Here is a 12,471-nt window from a genome sequence, read left to right as displayed (position 1 = left end):
TTCTCTTCTCTTCTCTTCTCTTCTCTTCTCTTCTCTTCTCTTCTCTTCTCTTCTCTTCTCTTCTCTTCTCTTCTCTTCTCTTTTCCTTCTCTTTTTCTTCTTTCCTTTTCTCCCCGCAAGCGCGTTAGAATCGAGTGAGAGGCCCGGATTGGGTGCGGGGTGGACGGGCACGCCGATCGATTGGTTTCGAAGGGGGAGTGATACCTCTAGATGTATGTCGAGGGGGGTGTGTGTGTCTGCGTTTGTATAGACGGATGTATGTATGCAGTAAACACGCACACAGTCACTGGCAAGGACACAGGCCCAGGCACAGACAGATATGCATTGATGCCGTTGTGTACGAGGAGGTCTCGCCGAGGGACGAGCCTAAATCCTAAGCCAAGCTAAGCTGAGCTGTAGGACACGCAGCGAAGTGGATAGTACCGAGTGTGGAGCTAGCGAGCTACATACTTGTAGGGACCCTCGGTACATACTGTGACTATGGACTTGGTATGTGCTGGGTACTTGTATGTACTTGTATGTACTTGGTAACCTCGTACACATGGTGGCGTGATGAAGTATCTAATCTCACTCATGCGACACCGCCAGAGTGCCCGATATCGGCTTACGACCCGTGGGACCTTATCATCCTCAGGGACTCTGATCCGCCTAGTAGCCTTGGGTTGGCCCTGGGATGGGCGGGAATGGGCGGTACATAGTGCCTGGAACGTGGAATCGTGGTTCCAGATGTGTCGGGAACCGGGCAAAGACATGGCAAGGCACCAACTCGAGTCAAGTTCCGAGAGCGTCGGCCAGATCGAAATAAGAACAGGTCATTTGATACAAAGACAAAGAAAATTCAATTCCATGAGCTATACAATGACAATGATAGCACTAAAATGGCTCCGCGAGGATTCCTCCGAACCGCTGGGGACCCTATTTGTCCTGGCGGTAGATTTGATATCAAAAGGGGTGGGTTGTTGTTCATGTTCTCTGCTCCTTGGACAGAGAACAAGTGCTTGTGGGTGCCTTCGTGTTGGCTGCTCTCCCTCTTGGACTTTGACATGGCGCAGATGCTTGTAGCAGCCGTGTTTGGCAGAGTGATTAGAAGCTCGGATGCCAAACGCCGCGGCGCTGCGTCGGAGTCTTGTGGACCAGGAGAGACGCACGACGCCGACATCATCGTCACCATCTCGACAGCACACCTCTATCGGCGCGGCGCTGTGTCTGCAATCGTGCATACGATCAAGACAGCAAAGGCAGCCATAGTAAGAGATGCAATCGAGAAGATTCCAGAGCCAGAAAGGCCCAAGATGACCGTCGTCCTTGACATTGAATCCGTCACGAGGCCTTCCGCAAGACTGCAACCATCCATATCACGCAACTTCAGGACGCCGCGACGGCCTCTGTGAGAAAGCGCAATGACATATCGGGTGTGGAAGACGAATGATGCATGGAGCAATGACGTTTCGTGCCTGCAGCGTTGGAGACGGCTCTCCTTGGTTCCATCAGGAGCTTGGTCGGCTGTTGTAATTGCGTGGGTGTTAAGCATGAGTAAAGAGGTAGAGAATCTTCGACGACTTCCATATGCGTCTGACTCTGCGAGAGGAGACTTCTCACTTGGGCGTGAAGGTCGGAATCGATCTTGGAAAGAGTTCTCTTTTGGCCCCTCGGGTGACTATCCCTTTGCTGTACCCCGCCGTCACCTTTCTCAGCAAGTCGCTGAGGTGTTGGGGTGACGCTCTGGCTGGGTGATTCTGTCAACGCTGACAACGACATCAATCCATGGATGGCAGCGACTTCGGAACTGGTAGGGATATTCTTTGGTTCTTGAACCCGAGATTCCTCGGGACAGCTTTCTCGGTGAAAGGGGATCTCCGATCTCTGACAATCTGTCGAGACGGGCTTGCAGTGTCTGTCCGACAACGAAGATACTCGAGATAGAGGAGAGCTGACGCCGTTCCACACTCTTCTCCGCAACTGGGGTATGCTTGGTGCCCAGGAAGACCACGAAGAGTTGGACGAAATAGATGATGATCGAGATCGGGATGTCAGGGTCGTCGAGTCCGACGAGATCGACGCCGGTGATGAAGTTACTGGGGTCGTTGACCGACTGGGAAGTTCCTGAATTGTCTCTGCAGGACGCAAAAGGCACTTCACAGATGGTAAGACGAGGCTTTGAGGTCGGGGTGGAGGACAACGTTCCAAATTCGCATTCATCAAACACTGCTTCCGCATGCTTCGCAACGCGTCCAACGATGCAGAGCAACGAAGGGAAGATCGGCTACAGGTTCGCTCCCATGCACAGTGATCCGGACGAGGGGTGGTTTGTGGAGTTGGGAGATTTCCAAGGTGAGGTCGAGTTGGTAACGCCAGGCCCTTGGCCGGACTCATCTGAACCAGAGTTTGAAAAGCCTGTACCGGCTGAGTCTTGGTCGACTCGGGAATGCGTGTCTTCAAGGCCTCGCTGAAATTCAGATCATAACCATGAGTACCAGCATCCGTGCCAGGGGTTGAGCTCTCCGGCCGTCTGTTCACTTGCTTGCTTAGCTGCGCCAATGACGCAATGATTTCCATCTTGTCGCTTGGTAGGTTAGTTCGCAAGAACTCATCGACGTGTGCCGTGTCTTTGATAGTGCTAGGCTCGAGTTTCCGGAGCAAAGCAGTCCACCACGAATCTGAGAACACATACTCGTTCATATTCTCTTCAAGACCCACTTGCGATATCATGGCCGCCAATGAAGCGCCCGGGCGACCGCCAGGGGGACCAAAGTTCTCGTTGAGAGTGCTTGGCCGACACGCTGGTCCCTCGCTCGACAATTTGCTCAAAATCAAAACAATCTTGCTCCAATTGTCAAAAGCCTCTTTCGGAACATGGAGGTCGTAGTTGATCTGCGCAAGGTATTCTCTTTCGTTCTCGTTGATTTCATTGCTCCGGAGACCAGAGATCTTGCTCCAAGCACGAGCTGAGTAGTTCCGATCCTGCAAATATTTCGAAGCCAGCATGAGAGCCGACAAAAACATGCGACGCCCACATTGCATGGCTCGGCATTGTGACCTCTCAGACGACTCGCCTCTCCAACCGGTCTTGGACGGTCCTTGACACATCCTAGACTTTAGGAGGATCAGATAGTACAGAGCAACTTGCAGAGTCGAATAGCTTGTCTTGGAGCGTCGGAGAGTTTCTTTGATGAAGGTATCGAGGCGTAATACACCAGCTCCATTGAAACAATCCGACATCATTGGGGGTCGGTCCGAGAGGGGCCATATGGCGGTGATGAGTCTCTTTGCAAAGACGATGAGAAGAGACACAAATTGCTCTGTCACGTCGGTATCCCTCTTTAATCTAGGTGGGCATTGTCTTCGGAAGGAACAGGCAGTCCTCCGAGCACTCCAATGCTGCGCATCTGGGTCAAAGCTGGCGTCGCCCCCTCGGAGTCGTAAGCAGGTTTGGCTGGGTTGTTGAAGATGAGTTGAGACTCGAGCCTTGAGGCTACGATAGGCATACCCAAGGGGGCAGCTGCTGTCAGAAGCAATATGATCTTTGTTCTGTAGTCCCTTCAACAACTGCTCTTGAGGTTCGAGTGCCGTGTGAGAGAGCACCTTCTTAAGCGGTGGAAGCGGCTCTCTACCATCCTCGTCCAGGAAGATGTCGCCAGGATCGGTTGTTGACGTCCACGACGTTTGAGAAGATGACTCGGAGGAGTAAGACTCATGGGCTGAATCGCTCACACTGACATCATCGTCAATGGAAGCGATGCTAGTTTGATCGACGTCCGGCTTGAAGTTGTAGGTATTCAATGCCCATCGTTCCTGCGAATGTCTGCTGAAGTTGTAGAATCGGCCTGGCTCTTCCCTCGACACCGGAGAGAGCCATCTCTCGACTGAATCTTGTATATTTTGAGGGGGGTGGGAATTGGAGAAGGCTGCAACCTCCTCAAAGCCCATCTTCTAGGGACGGAGAGGCCCAACTAATCCTCCGATTTCGAAGTGAGCCACCGTTCCCAGTTGATGGCAGCGCGTTTCAATTACGGCAATTCAAATTGACAGAAGAACCAATTAGGAGAACCTGTTGCAAGAGTATGAGAATGCTGTTCTTGTCTGAGGTGCGTTCATCCTTACCAAATGATTTTGGGGGGGCGAACCCACCGCAAGTCAGAGCACAAAGGACTGTTTTGTTTGGCAAGATAGCTTGATCAGGACAAGCACGAGATCGATGACCCTTCGAGAGTTAAGCATCGGCCAACTCAGCGAGGAAGGTCTCGAGGTACAAATGCTCGTCTGTCTCAAACCAATCTTGGTGTGGCTTTACCAAAACAATTCGTGACTCTGGCGGTGGGCTTCGGCGTGCAGATGGTTCTTCTTGGATATATGACACCGACCAAGAAATCATGGCTAATGACCACTGTTTTTGATGACTCTGATAGGAGTGGAGAGTGGTGAGAGGTGTCCTAGGACGTGTCGGCGGACGACGTTCTGAACCGAAGGCGGTCGGAGGGGGGTTGGATCAGATTGCAGTGAGAGAAATGTGGCTGTCAATAGATCCTGTGAATCCAATTGACGAAGCGTTGGCGATTGAAGGGAAGGGTGAAGTGGAGGGAGTGAATGCGAGGCTCGGATCGCAATGGGATTTGTAGCGGTGGTGAGAGCAGGGGAAGCTGCGGACGGGCTTCAGCCTTTTGTCTCTGGGTATCTGTGTTTTCAACGGTCGTGGCAAATATGAGATCGTCCTAAATATACAGTGTCTATAGGCAGACATTGTCCAGTGAGTCAGTCGGATGCTCTGAATTGGTTTTTCAGTGCTCGATTGTGAGTCTTTGTGCTTCGTGGCGAAATGCGAGACGCTTTTGCAGCCAGGAGTGCTGGAAGGGCTTACTGGGGAATCGAGTTCGGCGGGTTGGTGATAACCTGCGTCCTTATACCAGAATACGTGCTCAGAGGGATTCAGATGTGGTCAAAGTATAACAAGCAGCCAGTGCTGCGATTCATGGGTTGCTTCATCTTGTTCTTTGGTAGAGAAGGACCGCATCCGGGGGGGGGCGCTGGCGATGGTTTGGAGGATATAAGGGCTGGGTAATGGGGTGGCACCCTCGCCACTTGGGCTCTGCACGCAGTCACCACTCACCACTGTGGCTCTTGCCTCGCCCGTCGCCCGCCGCTCGCCGCTGAACAGCGGCCCTTGCAAACTTCGCGCCTCGCACCTCAGATCATCAGCCGATGACTCAAATTCCAACCTGAACCTGAGACCCCTTGACGCCCCCCTTCCCCTAGCGACACCCACTCCCCAGAACGCACACACACCCACCGCCCGGGCCAGGCATGAAAGAACTCTGGGAGTTTGCTCGCGTTTACTCCATCCTATGGCATGTAGGGCCTACGAGGACGTCTCCTACAAACAGATTGCCGTTGCAGGTCTCGCGAGTCTCGGGCTTTGCTGGCCTCCCCCTGCTCCATTGATCGCTCCTCAAACGACTGGCAACGATGGAAAGGCCAGCGACACTCATTTCGGGGCCTCCTCATCCGCCAGCAAGGCGTCGATGATGTGCTTCTCCCGCCCGAGCACGGAGTACGGAGTATTTGGTCAAGAAACCTACAAGCACTCGCCCGCCCATTCAGTGCAACCAAGAACCCAGGCACACCACAATGACCAATGAACCTTTCTGGTCTTTCTGCCAGAACGAAGATTATATCAGATTCTGTTAGTCATCTCCGCTAATAGATGGCTTGACATATCATTCAGGTCTGGCGGCGGGAATTCCATTCACTGCGGCACCTTCACGGCTCTCACGGTCGACCTTCATCTGCTCCCAGACCTGTATTGACCGTTCTGCTTCACCTTGGAGAGCATGTCCGACGACCGCCTGGCCAACAGGATGCTGGCTGCCATGTGTAACTCCGCCAGCATGTGCACACCTCCCAACACGGAGGAAAGAAAGCAAACCAGCCTAAGCACAACTAATCAGTGTCTGACAACGCTACGACACTCCAATCGGGCCAGCCAGCACCCCGCGTGGTAGTGAATCATCGACAGCCTGATTCGCCCCCTGGTGAAGGGCAAGGTTGCCGTGGACGGGTGGTGGGTGGGCGGCCGGCGCTCTGACCGGAGAACGAGGATCAAACTGAGAAGGCCCTACTGCAGAAAGAGCGTGACTCAAACTTGATTCAGTTGGGCGGCAAAACGCCACCTTGCCTGCTTTAGGCCCAGTTCCACGCTCTCACTCTTCCATCCAGATTCCGAGCTTCAAGATTCGACGGATTCCTTTGTCCCTTCAACAGACAAACTACGAGGTAGAGGACTCATGTTCCAGAGTCAAGGGAAATCCAAAACATTCAGCCTCAAGTTAACTATCCCAAAATGTCTACTATACACGGCACGTTTGGGGGCTGGGTTTGGATCTACTGGAGGCTGCCTTGCCTTTGCGAGTGGCTGAGGCGGGTGGGAATAGAAGCAGCGCGACCCATTTGTCAATGTCATCTTTGCCTGTTTGGGGCATCCTACAGCTCCTCCTTGGCGGGCGCCCAGATCGCAGATCAGACTTTCCTCAATTTTCCGAGATGGGCCAAGAGCGCCGCAGACTTTGGCCACCACAACAGGCAGAAGCACTCCTACCGAGCCGTCGAATGCTACTCGAAAAAGCAAGTCATCGTGACGGTCGAGACTCTGGTACGAAACCTCGCACCTCGCACGGGTTCGTTGCCGCTTGGCCAAGGAGCGTATTTTGCCTAGGACCCTGCCGGAGTTGTGCAATTTGCACAAATTCGGCTCGCCTGTGGACGACGACGCGAAGCTCCAATGGCCATATCTGCATTTGTCATCACATCGCCTTCATATCACAGCATTCCGTCGTTGATGCGGAATGCGACATCAGAGCTCGACAACAACCAACCTGACCTTGTCGCCCGGCGGCCTGGCTCGATGGGAACCACTCCGGCGACCGGATGTGTTAGAATCCCGTGAGATGGCACCAACTCAGACCAGCCTTCGCTATGTAGGGAACCTGTTGTTGACACTTTGGATTTCGACGGCACAGGCTGCCTGTTGCCTAAACGGAAACATAATGTCATCAGATGCGAAAACGATTTCAAGAGATCCGTTTTGTAGCATCCTTCAACTCACCCGAATACGGGCTTTCGGTCCTTTCCCTCAGAACGTCACGTCCACAGAGCTTCTGGAAGCTGACGCGGAGTGCTGGTGGGAAATACTCCACCAGCGGCCTAAGGTAATACTGAGTCTCAGCAGGATATGGAAAATCCAAGACGTCAGGGTCAGTGTTTGTGTTTATCATCATTTAATTCCCAGCAATTTCAAGCCTCACGGACAGACCGACCATCGTTTCTGCCCGAGCGTGAGCAAGAGCAACTTTCAGAAGCATGTATCTTGATTGCTGCAACCGTCCTTCCTGCGATCAAACTCGCCTCGTCATCTCCTAACGTGGGGGATCAGAGTTTTCCTGCGTGTCCGATGCACATCAAAGCCAGTTGTAAAATCCACGGCACATGATCTGCAAGTTTCTGGCAGAAGTTTTTGAGTGCTGCCTAACATGTCTAGGTCACGTGGATCATCATAGGGCCTCGGGGCCAACCAAGGATGGTTTGAGTCTTGCGTCCTAAGGAGCGGCCATGGAGGATCCTTGCCTCTCGGCCACAGGTGAAAACAAGCGACATTCCACAAAGGGCTCGTCTGCCTGCTCCTGGCGCCTATTTGTAGCTGTAGGCGAATGCCTTGCAGTGTGTAAGAAGCTGTGCCTTTGGGCAAAAAAGGCTACTTGTGACCGGGCTGAGCGCGTCAGGACTTGCTAGCCAGAAGGCAAAAGGTGCGAAGGCTGTGCATCCAGCGAAATGCTTCGAACAAATACCGAACCTTGGCCCTTGTTAGCCGGAGATGTGCCACCGTTGAAAACTGGGTCAACAGTCGAAGTACTGTCGACTTCAGGGATTCGAAGACGCCGACGGAACTTGTTCTTGGAAAGGAACGCACAATGTGGCCGCCATCCTCACAGTCGGCCCTGCAAGGGATTGCAGGAGGAAAACAGGGCTTTGGTCCCCCAAGGCCAGGAATGCCTATTTCAGTTTGTCCCACGGAGCGAGGTACTCTGTTCCTAGGCACTGAAGCTCAAGACCCAGCTCCCCGTCTCTATACCGGAACCTGTCCCCCATATTAACATCAAGATCCAAACGTCGCATGTTAACCTCCAACCAGAGACTGAGTCGAAAAGCCTTCACCGCACGCCGGGAGGCTACGCCACGTGTACCCCGTGCTCGTACGGTATCTTATCCAGGTAAGCGTTGCGAACCAAACAAACCTTCCTTCGCATGGTGTGGACAGCTACAAAAAGAGAAATGAAAAAAACGAGAGAAAGAAGGAAAGACGTTCCCAAAGAGAAAGGAAACTTTTCATCTGCGGAAGGAAAAGGCAAAAGAAAAGGCGATAGATATCGAGATATATATCGAGACACAGCAAAATTCTCATTTGATCAGAGTCAGTTCCAGACCTGCATGCCTACCTACCTACTCAGATATCGATGAATGGCTTCCTTCCCTCTCTCTTCCCCCTCTCCCCATGTGTACTTGGTACATCTGTGTGTATGTGCATATTATCCGCGAGGTAGTTCCTCTCATCCCCATTCAGACGGCCTTGTTGAGATATATAAAGTTTTTTGTCTATCCGGCATTATCGCCTTCTATATATTGCGGACATGAACTCGCTCGCTCGCTCGCTGGTTTCCCATGTGGACTCTTCCAGAGCCTATCCATCATCCATAGCAGTATACGTCAAAGCAATCAAATCTTCATCCTCGGCCTTGCGGCGCACCGCGTTTCATATCCCGCGGCAGGAACGGCACAGCTTCAATTTCCAGACCCATTCTATCATGAGGACGCCTTGCAAATCGAACTCGCATCCACGATCTTCTTTCCCGAATCAACAACCCCATCGACGCAGCAATTTCGTGCCTTAACCCCGTAAACCCTTCCGCCTTCTCACGACCTCTCATAACTCGTCTTTGGGCCTTGCTCATAATAATGCGCCATCTCCAACCCTGCCCTCTTAAACCCGCATTTCACATAGAATCCTTCATTCGCCTCGCTGCAATCCAAGATACTCTTGTAGCAACCCACTCTCTCGGCCACCGCATCCAGCGCCTGAATGATCCTCAAACCCAATTTCTTGCCCTGTTGATTCTTCGCGACCGCAATGTCCTCGATGTGGCCTACAAGGCCCATGTTGTGGATGAATTTTCGCTCCACGATCACGGCCCCGGTTCCCACGACGGTCGACGTCTCATCACAGATGACCAGGATATAGTAAGTGTCGTTGCGCGACGAGATGAAGTCGTAGCGGGCATTAAATTCAGCCAGAGTGGGTTCGCCGACCGTGGTGAGGACGCGGAGGGTGGGAAGAAAGCCTGTAATCCAAAGATTAGAGATCGACTCTTTGTTGTGGGCGGAGAGATGCAAATTTTCTCGGGAGGAATGGGAACAGAATCTACGTATCCAAAGACAACTAAAATGTAAACGTACCTCCATAGTAATCACTTCGTCGGAGAGGGCGAATCGTGTAGCCCTCGGGCAGCCGTGACACCACCTCTTCGGAAATGAGTGACGGGGAAAACAACGGCGGATCGTCGTAATCACTCAGGTTAGCCGGTTGGCCATTTTTGGCCAGTCCATCTGCCACAGCGGCAGGTGCAGAGGTGGTTGCGGGAAGGGGAGTAGTTGTAGCCGATGATGCTGCGGGTGTGTATGTGGTGCCATTGGTAAGTGTAGTAGTGTTTGTGCTTGCATTTGTAACCCCATTCATAGCCGCGTCCGTCGTCGTCACCGTAGGGGCAGGTGCCGGCTCTGAAGGTTCGTTTGTAGTAGGGACCGTGGTTTCGATAAGGGAGATTTGTGTGCCAGCTTCTTTTGAGATCGGAGTAGCGTAGTCGGTGGCCGAATTTGACGTTGAGAGAAGTGTCGCTTCGGTAGGCGTCTGTAGATCGGCCATATCTTTCTCTGACCGCTTTCTCTTGAACCAAAGATTGATTAGTCCGCAGACGCTGATCAAAAGGTAACCGGTCGAACGGACACAGCGCGGACCAAAGAATTCAAGGACAGTGGGAGATTGCTGGCTCGTCTAAAGGACGTGAAACGAGCGAAAGGTTTCTTCGAGTTGGTCACTTTGGATAGTGTGTTGTTGGAGTTTGTTTATTCTCGTCGCTAGAGGCGCAGACAAGGGGTTGGAGTAGATTTTCTGTTGCTTCGAAGGATGGGACACAGTGTCAAAAGCAATTGCGAATGGTTGTTGTCAGAAATGCAAAAGCAGCAGAGGAGCTTTTGAGAAAGGAGGGGTGGAGGGAGCTGTCTTCAATGATATGTAGACTTCAGCCCCTGTGTAGGTGTCAGCCGCAGTGTCAGATCGTGGTGCAGGCGCTGAAACATTGAGATTTGGTTCAGCCTCGGCCGGATCCCAAATCTCCCAGCACCACCCCAGGGGACTTTGTCACAGGAGCTATAAATACACTCAGCCTCAGCAATCCCACTCCTTGCTCTCTATCTGTGCGCATTTCGCTGTCTACCTCGTATAGACGTGGTATCATTTCTATTGATGCAAAAACTCGATGCGATGAGGTGCGTCGTCTGGCAAAGAGCAGATTTCTCGGAAATCCCCCAGCTGTGTCCCTTTCATGGACAAGGTGTTTTGGAAACTCTCCAACGAGACAGCACCTTCTACGGGGGTGAACGGCACCATGTTGGTCAATTTGGTCAAGTCGGTAAGACCGTCATTGATAAAGAGCCGTACGGCATGCTCCGGCCCTGTTGCTGTTGTCCCTCCATTCGGCTGACAAGTTATACGTTCGAATATCAACCGCCCCCCCATTGGTACCACGTCACTTGTCTTCCAGTTCCGCTCGGTCACTAGCCGGTCAGTAGGCAGATCATGCAGGCCCAAAGGCTCATTGAGGATTCCCAAGGTGGCCAACGCAGGGACAATGTCGCCGTCGTGGACGAAGCTGAAGTAGACGTCTTCCGACGAGTGGTTTGACATGAGCTGCTGAGTCGCATTGAGCCACAACCAACCCATTGCTGCACCAAACTTGTTGCCCGGACCAGCTCGATAGTAATGTAGCAAGTCTCGGGCATATTCGAATTCGAGCCACTCCTGACGTTGGAAGACATCGCACCAAGGACTGTTTCCCCTTGCGAGAATCTCGAATCCGCACATTTCCATCATGCCTTCAGATATCCGTCAGTCTTACACCGATTTTGACACAGGCAAATCACAGAAGGTTCTCCAAGTGCCGAAACAGTCTCGCGGAGATAGGGGGAACATACCATAGATGTCAAGAGGACTGAACGTCATTCCCACGGCGTCATTGGCAAGTCTCTTGGCAATGGCTTGGGAAAATATGCCCTGCCACTCCGCCAGCTTCACATATCCATGGTCGTGACCATACTCTTTGTCCGCGCGGTAGCTAAGACAAGTATCTCCCGGGGTAAGCGTATTAGCGCCTCGATCTTGATCCTCGGGAATGATCACCAGCTCAGCTGAACCATCAGACTTCCATTCCGCGCCAAAGAATCCATTGGCAAAATGTTCTGCAGTCTCAACGTTCCGCGGAGAGCTGCAAGACCAGAATTTTGTCCTGCGGCCGTTGGATACAAGGTGGTTGTAGCGTTGCCGTAAAGCCCTGCCCGTATTCGATGCCTGTCGTGTCCCAGCATACGGACCAGTGGCGGTTAGATTCTCGAATGAAGGATTAGAGAGATCGGTAAAATAGGTCCAGTCGTTGATAAATGATAGCGACCCGGTGAGATTTACCTCCGGACCCTGAAGTCGGCTGAGGAGATCGACGTGGCCTGGTGAAGCTTGTTAGTGCTTTAAGAAGCTTTAGTTCACCAAAGAAACTCACGGGAGCCAGCTGTCTTTGTCGGGTATCGTTCAGCATGCCGTGATAACTACAGTAGTTAGCACAAAGAATAAATGGCCCAGTGTCTGTCATCCAGCTGATGTTCCTTACCATGTGGACCTGATCGATCGAGCATTTCTTGGGTAAAGGCGCATCGTAATAGTTAACCCCATGTATTTTGCGGATCCAGGGACCGTTTCCCCCCAAGTGATAGAACAGGTTCCACACAGCGTGAAAAATCGTGCTACACACGCCTGCCCGAAGCAGAAATGGAGAAGTCGAACACGTGTCGTTTCGGACGTGTCGCAGTAGAGGAAGGGTGAAGAGAGCTGCAAATAAGATGAGTATAAACAAGGACAACTTTCGCCGGAGGAGGCGCGGAGAGCCCAGCTCTCGCCTGGGTTTGGAGGTCGTAGAAGGCATGGGAAGCAGATTGAATCTTCCGCCGGGTCGATCTTTTATCCAATGCATCAGGCGAGAAGATGTCATGTCGCAGAAGTAGGATTTCAGAGGTTCGCTGACTGTCGATTCTGACAGCTGATGAATCACCGCCGTTTTTTTTGGTTGGGAGAAATCGCTGGCTTCACTTTCTAATCCTTTGGAC

At 52.3% G+C, this 12,471-nt stretch overlaps 3 protein-coding genes across 3 annotated transcripts; all 3 read right to left on the bottom strand.

Annotated features, from left to right (window-relative positions):
• Positions 1-1,365: 1,365 nt before the first annotated feature.
• On the bottom strand, positions 1,366-3,927 carry Z519_02424 (uncharacterized protein; the record flags this gene model as incomplete). The annotated part of the gene is made up of 1 exon (XM_016760180.1): positions 1,366-3,927. One exon carries the CDS (start codon positions 3,925-3,927, stop codon positions 1,366-1,368), a length of 2,562 nt encoding a protein of 853 aa, XP_016623701.1.
• Positions 3,928-8,958: 5,031 nt separating this feature from the next.
• Positions 8,959-9,964, bottom strand: Z519_02423 (uncharacterized protein; the record flags this gene model as incomplete). Its single annotated transcript, XM_016760179.1, has 2 exons — positions 8,959-9,383; positions 9,499-9,964. The coding sequence occupies 2 exons, from the start codon at positions 9,962-9,964 to the stop codon at positions 8,959-8,961; spliced, it is 891 nt and encodes a 296-aa protein (XP_016623700.1).
• Positions 9,965-10,558: 594 nt separating this feature from the next.
• On the bottom strand, positions 10,559-12,290 carry Z519_02422 (uncharacterized protein; the record flags this gene model as incomplete). The annotated part of the gene is made up of 4 exons (XM_016760178.1): positions 10,559-11,193; positions 11,293-11,817; positions 11,871-11,916; positions 11,979-12,290. 4 exons carry the CDS (start codon positions 12,288-12,290, stop codon positions 10,559-10,561), a joined length of 1,518 nt encoding a protein of 505 aa, XP_016623699.1.
• Positions 12,291-12,471: the final 181 nt, after the last annotated feature.

The sequence above is a fragment of the Cladophialophora bantiana genome (assembly GCF_000835475.1).
Source record: "Cladophialophora bantiana CBS 173.52 unplaced genomic scaffold supercont1.3, whole genome shotgun sequence".
Taxonomy (NCBI): domain Eukaryota; kingdom Fungi; phylum Ascomycota; class Eurotiomycetes; order Chaetothyriales; family Herpotrichiellaceae; genus Cladophialophora; species Cladophialophora bantiana.
The sequence above is the reverse complement of the archived record's forward strand: the minus strand, read 5'-3'. Positions and strand labels throughout refer to the sequence as shown.